At 44.5% G+C, this 15496-nt stretch overlaps 1 protein-coding gene across 5 annotated transcripts in view; it reads right to left on the bottom strand.

The window, feature by feature from the left end:
• GRIP2 (glutamate receptor interacting protein 2) overlaps positions 1-15095 on the bottom strand; it is a 223587-nt gene extending 208492 nt beyond the window's left edge. For 4 of the 5 annotated variants that reach the window (XR_004537330.1, XM_033925935.1, XM_033925930.1 and 1 more), the window contains exon 1: positions 14456-14476. Coding sequence is in view for 4 of the 5 variants with exons in the window: in XM_033925935.1 (XP_033781826.1) it covers positions 14456-14461 (6 nt within the window). In the remaining variant the exon portion in view is untranslated. Of the gene's footprint in view, positions 1-14455 lie in introns of all 5 variants that reach the window. The other variant, XM_033925931.1, reaches the window with a different exon arrangement.
• Positions 15096-15496: the final 401 nt, after the last annotated feature.

The raw sequence follows: 15496 nt of genomic DNA, 5'->3' as shown, positions 1-15496 counted from the left end.
AGTGTTTCTCAACCTTTTCAAGCCTAACAAATACCAACTGAGTACCCTTGCCCAAGCTCCGCCCCTGACTCCACCCCCATAATAGTACTAATTGTAATGCAATTTCTTCCAGGCATTTTTCATATGCACACAATATAATAACCACGAAATTAAAAAAAAAAAAAAAAAAAAATCAAAGCATACTGTACGCAGACAAAATGTTAATCATCATTTATATTTGGGGGGGGTTTCAAAGATGTCAAGGCAACTATAGAAAAATAGACAAATATAGTGCAAAATATAGAGAGCAGATATAAATTCTCAAAACTGACATTTTGATCACTAAATTGAAAATAAAATCATTTTTCCTAACTTTGTTGTCTGGTGATTTCATGAGTATCTGGTTGCACTTCCTTGTGACTGTGCATCTAATATTTATTTAATTCTGCCTCCTCTCCTCCAGACCTCATTCCATTCCCAAAACCAACATCTCTGTCCCTCCACGAGTCCATCTTTTTCTTCCTCTCTCCCTGCCTGTCCTCTCCCCCCCCCCCCCGGCTGAAGCTGCCGATTCCTCACTGCCTCTTCCCCGAAGCTGACCCTGCCACCCGACACGCTCCATTCCCACCCCCATGCCGCCACAACATGGACGGACCAGGTGCATGCAGCGACTGCACACGGCCAGCCCACAGGCCTTCCCCTGACATCAATTCTGACATCGGAGAGAAGGTTCCGAGCTGGTTTAGAATAAAAAATATTAGCTGCATCCAAAAGAAACTAAATTCTGGTTTGTTGTTGCCTTTGGTTTCTCTAAATGCTATTACACCGCAATGACCATAGTCTGTTATTAAGACATGGGGGAAGCCACTGCTTGCCCTGGATCGGTAGCATGGAATGTTGCTACTCTTTGGGTTTTGGCCAAGTACTAGTGACCTGGATTGGCCACTGTGAGAACGGGCTATTGGACTTGATGAACCATTGGTCTGACCCAGTAAGGCTATTCTTATGTCATGGAAACCAGCAGATACAGACATGAGTCCAACCGAAAATTACAAACCCTGTTTCATTCCCAGAAAGCATTTAACATGCAAGCCAAAACCATTTTGCACACCTGTAGTGCCCTGTAAGAACCCAGTGCAAGATACCAATCGTAGACATTTGGAAAGGATAAGTTATGGGTGCCTAATGGGAGTTTTAAGCCTGTGGTTCACCGTGAGCCAAAGCAAAATGATAAATCAGAAGAAGTGAAATGGATAGGAAGAAACCTCCATGCACACGTTCACTGGGCCTAAATAAATAAGTGTCCTGGACAGGTGCTGAAATGTTGACTTGTTCTAGTGAGGGATACCGTCTTACCAGAATGCCATAGATTAGCTGCAAGCGTAGGGAGCAGGGCTGAAAAGTAATTCCAATGAACTGAATTCTTACTCTACTGCCAATGTATTGTTAAAATGGGGGGAGAGGAAGACGAGAGAGAAGGGAGACTCATCAAGATAATTTTGCAAAATTCTTCAGTATCACCTTGCCTGAAACATTACCACTTACGTTTGACCCTTACAGGAGAATAATGACCCATATAGCATGCCAAAATGTTTGACTCACACAGTTAATATTTTTCCACCAAAACCTAGCACACTGCAATAATTAACTGATCACATGGTCAGATCTAATATCACAATGGATAACAGAAAAATAATTCTTCTATTAAATGAAGACCTAAGTAATAGTCTCAAAAATTACGAGCCCATAATTTGTCTACTTACAACCTTTAAGCTGGTCATGGAAATACTGTAGATGCCAGTAGAATATTTGACCACACACAAAGTCTAATTACACTGTAATAAAACAGAAGGGAGCACATGGACCAAGAAAAACAGTTCATGCTAAAAGTAGCCATTACCATCTATGGAAAGAAAGGCCATAATGACAGTATAGCATGGATCGATTATAAGAAAGTCTTCGATAACATTCCACGCTCTTAGATAATAAATAGCTATGAAATGTATGAATGAACTATGGACCGATTGAGTACATCAAGTTCACCTTAAAAATGTGGCAAACTACAGTCCATCACTTCAAGAATTATTTCAGGGACACTCCCTTTCACCAGTCTTGTTTTGTCACAGAGTAATCTTACTAATTCATTGGGCTACAGATTTCGCCTTAAACCTAAAATAGTAATAATTCACAGGTTCCCTCACACTTCCTATTCATACTGCACTTGACGTATCAGAAAGGCACAATAAGGTGGCACAAGTCACCATCTGGAAATTGTGCAAGCACTATAGCCTTGCTGTGGAATCATGGCCCTAAAATGAAGACGTTTGGGCAATATTCAAAGCAATTTAATTGGTCAGCAATGACTCTTGGCTGGTTGCTTTTTGGGGGATAACTGGTAACATTCAGTGGCATTAAACCAGTTAGCGCTGCTAAAAATGTTCAAGTAGCATCCAATTTGAAACCAGCTGTTTTGGGAGCGATGTCAACCCTTGGCCAGTTCAGTGCCAATATTTAGCACTCAACTGGTCATGGCCTATCTTTATGTGTTTCCATCAGCACCGTAAGCCCATAAATGCAACGCTGGAGACTAGACAAGGCCCGGCATTGCAGTTCTGAGCAGAACGCTGCCAGCTGAACAACAAGCCTGTTGTAATCATTTAGGACATTCCTGTTCCAACCGATGAGAAGCTGAATGCAAGAAAACTGGACCGAGCGGTAAAGGAGAAACACACAGCACTGATAATTAGAAAAGATCCCCACGTATCAAGCAATGCAGCTAGAGACGAAGAAAGTGCGACAGACATGTGTAGAAATATTTCCCAAAGTACCGGGCACCACAGGCCTGATTAAAAGCCATTTCCAAGCACATCTTAACTCCAAAAGAAAGCTCTAACACATTACTGTTAATACTTGCTGGATTATTTGCAAATTTGAGAGACCGAGATCCCAAATCCCAGCTGAGATGCAGTCCTATCATGGTAGGTACAAAATGAACTGATAGAGAGATATGATCTGATCTAAAAATAACACATTCAAAATTAAGAATGTGCTGCTATTGCCTTTTCAGATTTGGGCTGCAAAGCCTCTAGTTCAGGGCTGTCAAAGTCCCTCCTCGAGGGCCACAATCCAGTCGGGTTTTCAGGATTTCCTCAATGAATATGCATGAGTTCTATTAGCATAGACTCCCCTGCTCTAGTTACAGAGGTTATTTCTGAAGGGTCTCTTCGGAGAAAAGTGTAGCTGGGGAAGTGAGATATTCTGCACTTACTGGCTAGGGGGCAAGGCATAAAGATAAAACTAACTTTTATACAGAGAGCTAAGTTCCGAATAGCAGAGCAAGGGAGTTTTCCCATGTAAAGGTCTTGTCTTAGTAATAATAATTATTTATTTCTTATATACCACCAAAGCCAGAGTAGTTTGAGGCGGTTTACAGTGAAGAAGGGCTGGACAATCAGCGAAGGTTACAATGGTACAGTCAGAGAAACTATGTGCCAGAGAAAAAGGTACAATCAGGGAACATGGTACAATTGGTTGAAAGATGGAGTAATCAGAGAAAAGGCACAATCAGAGCAAAAAAGTACAGTAAAGAGGTCAGGACAATCTAAAAAATGTAGGTATCTTGCTCTTTGTGAGCATCGCAAGAACCGACATTGTCTTCACCTCACCATCATGTATGTCGATGAATGAGTACTGGGAAAAGCTCCTCAGCTTTGGAACAGTTTAAGAACATAAGAATTACCACACTGGAACAGAGTAAAAGTCCATCAAGCCCAGGATCCTGGTTCCAACAGTGGCCAACCCAGGTCCCAAGTGCCTGGCAGAAACCCAAAGAGTAGCAACATTCCAGAGCTCATATTGTGATGTCATAAAGCCTCATTCCACCAATGCCTAAGAGCCAACTTCATCAGTGATGTCACAATGGCTCGATTGTCCTAGTCTTGGCTCACATAAGAACATAAGACTTACCACACTGGGACAGAGCGAAGGTCCATCAAGCCCAGGATCCTGGTTCCAACAGTGGCCAACCCAGGTCCCAAGTGCCTGGCAGAAACCCAAAGAGTAGCAACATTCCAGAGCTCATATTGTGATGTCATAAAGCCTCATTCCACCAATCCCTAAAAGCCAACTTCAGTGAAGTCACAACGGCTTCATTGTCCTAGTCTTGGCTCACATAAGAATTACCACACTGGGACAGAGCGAAGGTCCATCAAGCCCACGATCCTGGTTCCAACAGTTGTCAACCCAGGTCCCAAGTGCCTGGCAGAAACCCAAAGAGTAGCAACATTCCAGAGCTCATATTGTGATGTCATAAAGCCTCATTCCACCAATGCCTAAGAGCCAACTTCATCAGTGATGTCACAATGGCTCGATTGTCCTAGTCTTGGCTCACATAAGAACATAAGACTTACCACACTGGGACAGAGCGAAGGTCCATCAAGCCCAGGATCCTGGTTCCAACAGTGGCCAACCCAGGTCCCAAGTGCCTGGCAGAAACCCAAAGAGTAGCAACATTCCAGAGCTCATATTGTGATGTCATAAAGCCTCATTCCACCAATCCCTAAAAGCCAACTTCAGTGAAGTCACAACGGCTTCATTGTCCTAGTCTTGGCTCACATAAGAATTACCACACTGGGACAGAGCGAAGGTCCATCAAGCCCACGATCCTGGTTCCAACAGTTGTCAACCCAGGTCCCAAGTGCCTGGCAGAAACCCAAAGAGTAGCAACATTCCAGAGCTCATATTGTGATGTCATAAAGCCTCATTCCACCAATGCCTAAGAGCCAACTTCATCAGTGATGTCACAATGGCTCGATTGTCCTAGTCTTGGCTCACATAAGAACATAAGACTTACCACACTGGGACAGAGCGAAGGTCCATCAAGCCCAGGATCCTGGTTCCAACAGTGGCCAACCCAGATCCAAAATAATATTTACCCTTCTTCATTGAGAATATTAACCATTTAATACTACACACTTGATTTCTGTATTTTAGCCAGTTCTTAATCCAGAGTAGGATTAGTTTACCATCTAGTATTCGGAATATAACTCATTAACAAGGCTTTTTCAGAAACCCTTAAATACTTAGTCTCAGATTTGTTCAATACCGTTTGGGAATGTTTTTATTTTTTTACGATATTACTGGTTTTATGCTGATCTTTAGAGCTTCTGTACTTCCCGTTTCATGTTGTGCCGTTATCCACTTTGAGTCTAGAGGCTAAGCAGAGCAGAAATGCTGGAATTAAATTAAAATTACGCGATTACCTTGGCCGATTAAGTGCCAAGTGCCAACTCCGCCCCCAGAAAACTCCCAAAATAGCTGATTTTGAGATTGGTTAGTGCTGCCGAAAATATTCAGTTTTAGCACGGATCAAGCAATTTAAAGTGGCCAGGAGTCATTTTTGCAGGTTAATTTGCTTTCAATATTGAACTGCAGGTGATAAAAGGAAGAGCAGGATGCTCCATCTTTTGTGCCAATAATTAGCAGTTTATCTAAGCCAGAGAGGACAGCAGGACCTAACAGGAAACAGCTGCATGAAGCAACGCAGGTCAGGGCACTGGCGGCAGGGCGACCAGAACAGTTTTGTAATTATTCACGCTAAAGCATCCAACAGTCTTCAAGTCCTTTCCTCCAAGCCAGAGGAGTTAAAAACTCTTGCAAAATCCATTCTCTGTGAGGTTTAATGAGGTGATCTGCTTCACTGCCCAGCTGCCAAGCACCACACAGAGTGACGTTAGGAAGTTTCAGACTAAAACCAATTCCGAGCCCTTTTTTCCCAGGGATTACCAGCAGGCAGGTGAAGAGAATCCATTCAAGAGGAAAATCAAGAGACTGCTGCCCTCTCAAAGGAAGAGGCTCAGAACGTACCATGCCCTTAACAATGGTCGCTAAACCGGTTCCAGCTGCTTTAGTAGGCATGCATGTTAGAGGGCTCATGGTGGCCTTTTCCGCGCTTTCTAGCAGTTTCTGACTCTGCCACGCAAATGTAGTACAAGAAGGTCATTAATATTAAAATGGGCTCATTAATATTCAGAGGAGCACTCTGGGCGATTCTTTATCATCGCCGTGCAATTTCCCAAGCGCGGTGCCACCTTTTGGGGTCCAGAAATCACCAGCTGGTCAGGGGGTACCATACTGTGAAAAGCACATCTTAGGCAGGTGTTTCTGGCTGGGGCTCTTGATAAATTTTGACATTAACAAAAATTACAAGATTCGTGTGAATTATTGTACATCGGGGAGGGGGAGAAAAATAAAAAAGCCCAGTTCTTGAGCGCTTGTATTAAAGGCGTGTCTTACCCACGACGCTTACACTGCCCCTCCCTTCCCCTTCGTCCAATAGCGCTGGCACGCCTATGGCGTTGCTTTTCCCGGCACATGCCTCTTTTCGTGGCTTATTCTGCGCATGCGCTGATCGCTATCACCAGGGACTTATCAGATGTAAATTTAGCGACCCTTTGCGAACCTCATTTGCATGCGCTTTTTTTTTTTTTTTTAGAATGACTCGTCTTTTTGAAATCATTACAATAACGGCCTGTCAGATTATTCTGACAGAATACAACCCGAGGCGTTCATCTCTCTTCCTATGAGAAAAAAGGGAAAGTGATATCTGGATCTGAGGGGGGGGGAGGGGGAACAAGGGAGTTGGTGATAGCTCACCATGAATGATAGGGATGGGTTCAATGGCAAACAAAATACCAAGAGGGCTTGCACAGGCCTACACAACCAAGGCAACCATCCACTGCGATGCTGGACCCCTTCCGACCATTTTCAGATTTTGGATAGTCGCCTGCTTCATCGCATCTGGCATTTTGCCAACACAGTGCAACTTTTGAGAACTTGGGAAGATGCCAGATTGCAACACTAAGCCCTTCAATTTCTGCTGACAATTGAGCGCAAATCCCAGTGCAATACTGTTTTCTATAAATGGTGCCCACTCAACGACTGTCAGGCATAGAATTTCACTCGGTGCCCATGTGTTTTTCTGTGCATCATTTACTCCCCCTTTACAAAAACGTAGTGCTGTTTTTAGCGCTACAGCTCGGACACTCATAGGAATTCTATGAGCTGTTACTGCCGGGGCTGGCGTTAAAAACCACGCATCCGACTATTAATGCCTTCCTGTGTTACTCCTGTTTTCTGTCTTACTATTGTTTGTAATCTGTAAGCCAAATAGTCAAGATGAGGTATATAACTTCTTAAATAAATAGCACTCAGTACCCTTTTATTTTCTGTGCCCAAATCCGGGCATCATTCAGAGAATCTAATCCAATATGTGTAATTGTAACATACAAATTTATTTTTAGACCGCAATACCTCTCAGTTCAATGTGATTTACAAAAATGTAAAATACTGAACGACAGCAAATTACAGGATGAATTAAAAGAATATGCCAAATAGGTAAGTTTTTAATAATCTTCTAAAAGCTTGGTAAGAAGCAGAGTTTACAATTAAGCTAGTAAAACTTTTAACCCAAAAGTTCTAGGAAAGAATCTTTTCTTTAAGAACATAAGATTTGCCGCTGCTGGGTCAGACCAGTGGTCCATCGTGCAAACGTAAGGAAATTCTTTTTCACCCAGAGAGTGGTGGAAAACTGGAACGCTCTTCCGGAGCTTGTCGTAGGGGAAAACACCCTCCAGGGATTCAAGACAAAGTTAGCCAAGTTCCTGCTAGACCAGAACGTACGCAGGTAAGGCTAGTCTCAGTTAGGGCTCAGGTCCTTAACCTAGGGGCCGCCACGGAAGCGGACTGCTGGGGACGATGGACCACTGGTCTGACCCAGCAGCGGCAAGTCTTATGTCCTTATGTGTCCAGCAGTCTGCTCACGCAGCAGCCCTTAGGTCAAAGACCAGTACCCTACTTGAGTCTAGCCTTACTTGCATATGCTCTCTTCCAGTAGGAACTTAGCCAACCTTGTCTTGAATCCCTGAAGGGTGCTTTCCCCTATGACAACCTCCGGGAGAGCATTCCAGATTTCTACCACTCTCTGAAGGAAATGAGAATAGAGTAAGATTATATTTAGGCATCGTATATTTATGGACATGTGGTTTTCCACCTGCTACAGATCAGTTTATGATCATCATCTGTGGTTGAACGTGCACGAGGACCATGACACTGCTGACTGGAGATTCTTCTTCAAACCTGGCATGAGGCTTCCTGCTGGCTAAAAGACACAAGGGTTCTCCAAAAAGGTTCCCGCACTTTCATATTTTTGCGCAAAATGGTCACAGAATATCATATGACTAGTCAGTCCGGCAAGCCAGCTCACCTTTGGCTTTTGAGATATTTAATAGTGTTTAAAAAATAAAAGTGCAGAAACCTTTTGAAGATCCCTCATATGGGATGAAATTGTTAGGGATGAGGAAGCAAAGAAAAATGTCTAGCCAGAAAAGCCCAAGTGCTTGAGGACAGAAAGTTCTCCAAGAGCACCAGAAGAGACAAATGAAAGCACAGTTATGTTGCGTTGGCTGACGTTTCACTTTTAACAACTGTGCTATAAAAATGGAACCCCAAAGAAGTTTAACACAATAAATAAATAATAATAATGCCACGTTATGAATTAGATTTTGAGAATTCTCAACAGTGCAGTTTGGCTTACATTTGCGTTTCAGAGGGATGCACAACCTGACGGCCAGCGGTCTTGGCACATCTGGGCCATCATTGAGGAGGTTTTAAAAGGAAAGCTCAATGCTGTGGAGAGAGAGGGACTCGCTTGAAGCCACACTTCGACTCCAGGCAACGGGGGGCAATGAAAATGCCGTAGCCACTGGATACAATAAAGGGTTACTACAGGGCTCCGAAAAGTAGAATTCTCCTTTGATCTTTATACACTTACAAGGCTCTGTTATTGATTGCGGAATTACAAAGTTGCTTTTCTTTCATCTACTGGCACACTCGGATTTTCAGCCAGCTACTGTCTTGATTTCTTCGCTTACAAAAATGATACAAGGGAGCATTTCCTACTCCGCCACACTTCCAGAAGGGTCAGCAACTAGTGCCCTCACTCTGGCTGCTGATACCGAGAGCTGAAATCTCCGAAGTGGCCAACTAAAGCCACTAGAAATATTAATTTGTTTCTGACTGATAATCTGCTTAATCAAATACACATTTGAGATGGTTTTCTTTTTGAAACACACAAAATATCAATAGCATCAAATAAACAAATTGCGCAATATCTTAGCGTCATGTTAAAAGATGAGGAAAGACAAACTGTAGAGGTGCAGACAATTATGCGTTGGTCATGCTTCTATATATACTACATGCATAAATTAAGCCTGAAACAAACTCCAAACTGGAGAATGGCACGGTGACAAAATTCATCACCGTTCCCATCCCCGTAGATAATCACAGGAAACCATCCCATGTCCATCTCAACCTCGGTCCTTCTACACCAGCATTCTTCAGTGCAAGGCTTGAGGGTCAGTGGCAGGAAACCATCCCGTGTCCTTCTTTAGTGTCTATCTCAACCTCTGTCCTTCTACACCAGCATTCTTCAGTGCAAGGCTTGAGGGTCAGTGGCAGGAAACCATCCCGTGTCCTTCTTTAGTGTCTATCTCAACCTCGGTCCTACACCAGCATTCTTCAGTGCAAGGCTTTAGGGTCAGTGGCTGGAAGCCATCCCATGTCCTTCTTTAGTGTCTATCTCAACCTCGGTCCTACACCAGCATTCTTCAGTGCAAGGATTGAGGGTCAGTGGCTGAGCCCATTCAGACTCTGATTCTTCCTTCTTTCCTTAAAGAATGACATGGAGATGGTTTCCAACAGGGACGGGAAAGGTGATGAATTTTGTCATCGTGTCATTCTCTACTCCAAAGAGAGACCAAAACTCAGCATATCCTTTCACTCACCCATCACTCATTAGCTCTCTAAACTGACCAAAAATCTTTGCCAAATTAAAAGATGTTCAAGCCCTCTCCAAACCTACACTTCTCTCCTTCTAACACAAACCCTAAGTTTAAACAGTGAACTTCACAAAGCTGGACCAACTGAAGCCCAGACAGAACCAGCTAATTGCAAAGCTCAGCCAGTAATACATATTCAAGTTCCTCTCCAAGATGAACCTTACAACAGGGTACCAAGTTTTCCGTTCAATTTGTTGCTGCAGTGGTAATCTATAATGTAAGGCATACTCTGGTGAAATCGTAGCGAACCTGCTAACACCAGTTAGAAGCCAGGACACAGAATTCTGTATCGTCACCAGGGATCAGATCATCACATCCATACAGGGGTCAGAATCATCCAGAACCAGAGCCTGCTCAAGACTGACCACAAAGCCCTCTTTAGCAACTACAATCGAAAAAGGCAGCACTTAATATACTCTTAATTTGAGCATTTCCCTGAAAGATGAAAATCTAAATCCAAATCACACATTATCTTAATTCTAACAATGATAATATTTGAAGAGACACCGCTTTTCTCAAGGAAACACCGTTCTGGACTGCTGGAGGATCCCTTTCCAGTGTTGAAGTGTTGTTCTGCCAGTGCTGACCCAAGTCAGAGTATAGGGCAGATACTGACCAGCTGGAGGTGCTATTTCTGGCATTCAGATAAAGTACATTCTACCAGAATCCATGTTTGAGAGATAAGTTGACTACAAAGAGATTTTTTTTTTTTTTTTACTGTCTCAGAAAACTGTTGCTTCCTTCGGAACATTTTATTTATCTCAACGTTTCTATGTCCCTTTCTTGATAGAAACGTCCAGAACAGTTCCCAAATAACATCCCTTATAACATAACTCAAGAACTAGATTCAATGAAACTCCAAACACCATCTCTGTTCTCCTCTCCCCACAAGGTAGCCCTAGAAGCCTCCTCCGCCTTAAACATCATTAAGACTTAGGGATGCGTCAAGTTTGTACCTTCTACTGAAAGGAATCCCGTTTGCACTTTCTCTCTCCTGGCACTCGGTTCCACAATTTAGGGAAAACCACGGAGAAGCTCTTGCACCAAGATGCATCTGCCTCATTGCGTTGATGATTGTAGCATTTTAAAATTCTTCCTGAACAAAATATACCACTTCATCTTAGTACCCAAACATCCCTAAAAGCAATGTCAATTCGAAATGAGCCTTTATTGGCGACTTAACAAGAGACACACAGAGGTCCACATTTTGAATTGCTACTTCCACCTCTTGGGAAGACCAACATGCAAGCTATTGGAATAATCGAGATAATTCCCCGGGTAATATATTACAGTACGTCTGCCCTATCATCTAAACATCCCCAACTATGCAGCCTTATTTACTGTATACCAGTACTTCTTCCTAAAATCCACATTTCTACGCATATTAATACTCGTACATCTATTTGATTATTATTTTTGCATTCCTGAGTATATTATTGCATCACTGTTACCTTCAATAAAAGGTTTGAACTGGAAAAAAAAAAACCACACGCTTTTACAAAACTGCGATAGTGGTTTTTAGCGCAGGCCAGCACGCTGAATGCTCTGCGCAGCTCCCAATGCTCAGAGTTCGGGAGTAGCGCAGAGCATTCAGCACGCCGGCCTGCGCTAAAAAAACGCTATCGAGGTTTTGTAAAGGGGGAGGGTAATTTCCAGTCTAATTTCTGAAATCTCCTGACTTCCTACACACCAGCCAAATTTCTGTCACGCAACACTGATCAGCAAACTAATTTATACATTGACTTGATTTAGGTCACCCCTTCTTCGGTAGCAGCTCAAGGCGAGTTTGCTCTTTCCCTGACCCCCAAAGGCTTTGTACCGAAGACAATGCAGCCAAGCAGAAGTCTGCATTACGGACGGACAACGCTTGCACCTAAGGAAACACCAGTTGGATATTGTCTGGTATCCCAGTTAATTCATTAATCCCCAGTAGGAGACGGAAAATGTTAAACAAAGGGGACAGAGGTGAGCCCTGTATGATGACAACTGGTAGCAGGGTCTAAACTGAAGCAAGTTTTAGAATGGGATGAGCTAGTTCCATCTCGTCAGATAAGGCGCTGAGCCTAACTGTGGAAATATGACTCCCTGCAAGAAAGTATTTTCCCCCAAACGATCATCACTCCATCTCTCAAGAAGTCAAAGTTTGCTCCAAAACAATGCATGAAAGGCAGTCCCCGAGTTACAGACACCCGACTTCAGTACGACTCGGACTTAAGAACGCAGTTATGGCGCCATTTGATTTCACTGAGCGAGCAGTATTTCCAGTAGCCTAGACCCCTACACTTCTCCTGCAGCAGAGAGAACACAGGTAGGGGCAGTTGGTCCTTTTGTCAGCTGGGAGCCAAGAGAAGCAGCGAGAACCTTAAAATCTACACGTTCTGAGTTACATACAAATCCGACTTAAGGACAGCTTTAAAAACAACCCGGGGACTGCCTGTATAGGAATCATACCATCGTGGGTCAGTTGACTAGGTTATATTGTCACAATTGAATGTATATGTAGAAAACATTGAGGGGCTTACCAGTGGTACGGACTTGGTTTTGGACAGATCATAGCAATGAAACCAGTGCTCATTACCATATATAGAGGAGAGAGAATAAGTTCTATGGGTTCTCATCCATTATATGGTCTGATAACTTGGGTAGAGGAGGAATGGCTGATTTTTGAGAAATTGAATGGCATTGGCAGGGCTTGTGGTGCAGGAAGAGAGAAGGAGAGAAAAAAAGCTGCAAATATAGATTTATACCATTTTTCAGAAGCAAGTTAAGCCTCTGAACTCTTGCTTACTTAAGCAGATTTTCCAACAAATGAAAAAGGATAAAACCGATTTCTCCGTTAAGGTAATCTATTATAACAGCTGTATTTATGCTGTCTACATTTCAAAAGCTATCAAAGTGATGTACATTCAGCTACAACTGGGATTTTCTATTTCTGGAGGGTTAACCCCCCCTCCCCCCTTCCCTGAAAGTTCGGTGCTGGGATCTATATATGGACCCAAGATCCACCTGCCACTTCATGAGGAAATGAGCCTTAATTGGCCACTTAAGTGGGGCTCGATTAAAGAGGTGCATGGATCACCCCTGGGCGCTTAACCTTTCCTGTGCCCAGCCCAAAAGGGAGGAGCCGAGGCAGACAACGGCCATTCTCCAAGCTTAGGTGCCAAGCTATAGAATTTGGCTGATCCACGCCTAACTTTGGGCGCTAGACTTACGCCTGTTTCTATCAGTCTGGTGCCCTGCGTTAGGCATGACTTTTCTATCAAGGTCGGAAGTACTTTATAGAAAAGGGACTCAGTGTGGATTTGGCGCTATAGATCTAGAATTTCCCTTAAGTGACTTGCCCAGGATTCCTCGTGCGTCTCTCCACTGAACAACTCCTGGATCTGGAAAGGCCCAGTTGTGCCCCCTAGCACCCCCCAGTACAATTAAGGAGCTTATGCACCTTACAACATTCCCATTATGAAATCTTAAATATACACCTCCTCTAATTTTAATGACTGCAATAAATAATATGCATTACACCAGGAGGCTAACACACTATTGTGCTTATCAATCTGGCTTTAAGAACATAGAGTAGCTTTACTGGGTCAGACCAACGGTCCATCAAGCGCAGTAGTCCGTTCTCATGGTGGCCAATCCAGGTCCCTAGTACCTGGCCAAAACCCAAAGAGTAACAAAAGATTCCAGAACCCCAAAGAGTAACAAAAGATTCCAGAGCTGAGATTGTGATGTCATAATGCCTCATTCCACCAATGCCTAAGAGCCAACCTCAGCAGTGATGTCACAGTGGCTCGATTGTCCTATACTTGGCTCACATAAGAATATAAGAATTGCTGTACTGGGACAGACCGAAGGTATCCTGTGTCCAAGACTGGCCAATCCAGATCACAAGTACCTGGCAAGATCCCAAAAGATTTTATACTACTTATTACAGAAACAAACAGTGGATTTTCCCAAATCCATCTTAATAATATACAGTAACTGGAAAAAGCAAAGTTACAAATCACTTCAGTTAAGGAAGGCACGGAAAATGTTCAAAAGATGCCACTTTCTAAGGCTGCCCTCTGCGGACACCATGCCACCACCAAAACTGAAACCCCCAAGCCATACCCAGCAGCTGGTGTCAGTTCTATATAGCTTTGCAGAATGTTTCCAGGACATCCAGACTTTTTGCCTTTGAAGGTGGGAGCAGCTGGTCCTTATGCCCCGAGGAAGGGAGCTTCCATGGCATCAAAATGATAAAGCAGCAGAAATCATGGAAACCCTTCAGGGGAGAGAGAATGGTACATCAGAAGTTGCCCCACTAGTGGGGACTTCATTAACAGACCTTGTCCCAAACCTTTTCACCCCGGGGTGCTCCAGAAGCCTAATGAACTAGTCCCTGGCCCTGGGGTTGCCCCCAAACATGGAAATCTGGAAGGAGAGACCAGGTAGCCATAAGGCTCACGTTCTACCACTGTCCATTGCCTCAGGTACAAACTTCTCTTGCAAGCTCTGCTTGGCCAGGAAAATGCCCCCTCCCCAGAAATGCGCCCCAGCCCAGCGCGTGGCCAGGCCCGGCCGACGGCTCCGTCCCCTACCTTCATCCTGCATCCTCTGCAGGCAGAGTGTCAGGTTCCTCCTCCAGCCTGGCATGGCAGGGGCAGGCGGCGGCCGAGGCGCAGAGCTGGAGCGGTCTAGCGAGGGGCTCCGGGCTCCATGCAGCCTTCCCCGCCCCGCCCTCTAGACGCGGCTGCAGCCGGCGGGGGGCGGGCCGAGGTTGGGCGCCCGTAGGCGGCTGCACCGGCTGCCTCTCTCTCGCCTTGCCCGGGCTCTGCGAGAGCCGCCTTCCGTCAGGGGGCGGCTCGGGGCATCCTGGTACTCGTAGTGCTGCGGCTCGCACTCCACCCTTTGATTCTCATTTCTGAGCCCTCCCTTTCTGCGAGAGTGCCGCAGCCTAGCTGAGCTGAGCTGCACCCGGAATCAGGCTAATTGGTCCCAGCCCTGGACCTTCTGAACAAAGTGCAAGCCAGCCTAGGCTCCTGCCTGTCCTAGCAGCAGAGCTTGGCCAATGGATTCCATCAATCAAGCAGGTTAATGAATAATAAACCTTGGAGCATAGCAAAAACAAAACAGAGCTTGGCAGGAGCAAACTTTCCGTCCAGGAAGGCAGAACAGCAGAGTGCAGACGGGTCTCAAAGTCCCTCCTCCGAGGGCCGCAATCCAGTCGGGTTTGCAGGATTTCCTACATGAATATGCATGAGATCTGTGCGCATGCACCTCTTTCAATGCATATTCATGGCGGAAATCCTGAAAACCCGACTGGATTGCGGCCCTCAAGGAGGGACTTTGAGATCCCAGCTTCCCAGACACTAATTCAGGGCTGCCCAAGTCCAGTCCAGGTTTTCAGGCTATCCACAATGAATATGCATGAGAGACAGATTTGCATACCAAGAAGGCAATGCAGGCAAATCTCTCCCATGCATATTCATTGTGGTTAGCTTGAAAACCTGGCCTGACAGTAGATCTCAAGGACTGGACTTGGGCAGCCCTGCTTGACTAATTGAACCTTCAGAAGTCAATAACCCCCCCAAAAAACAAACAAACAACAAAACCCTTCTCTCTTGATTCTTCCCCCTTAT

The sequence above is a fragment of the Geotrypetes seraphini genome, chromosome 17 (assembly GCF_902459505.1).
Source record: "Geotrypetes seraphini chromosome 17, aGeoSer1.1, whole genome shotgun sequence".
In the NCBI taxonomy this organism is placed as follows: Eukaryota; Metazoa; Chordata; class Amphibia; order Gymnophiona; family Dermophiidae; genus Geotrypetes; species Geotrypetes seraphini.
The sequence above is the reverse complement of the archived record's forward strand: the minus strand, read 5'-3'. Positions and strand labels throughout refer to the sequence as shown.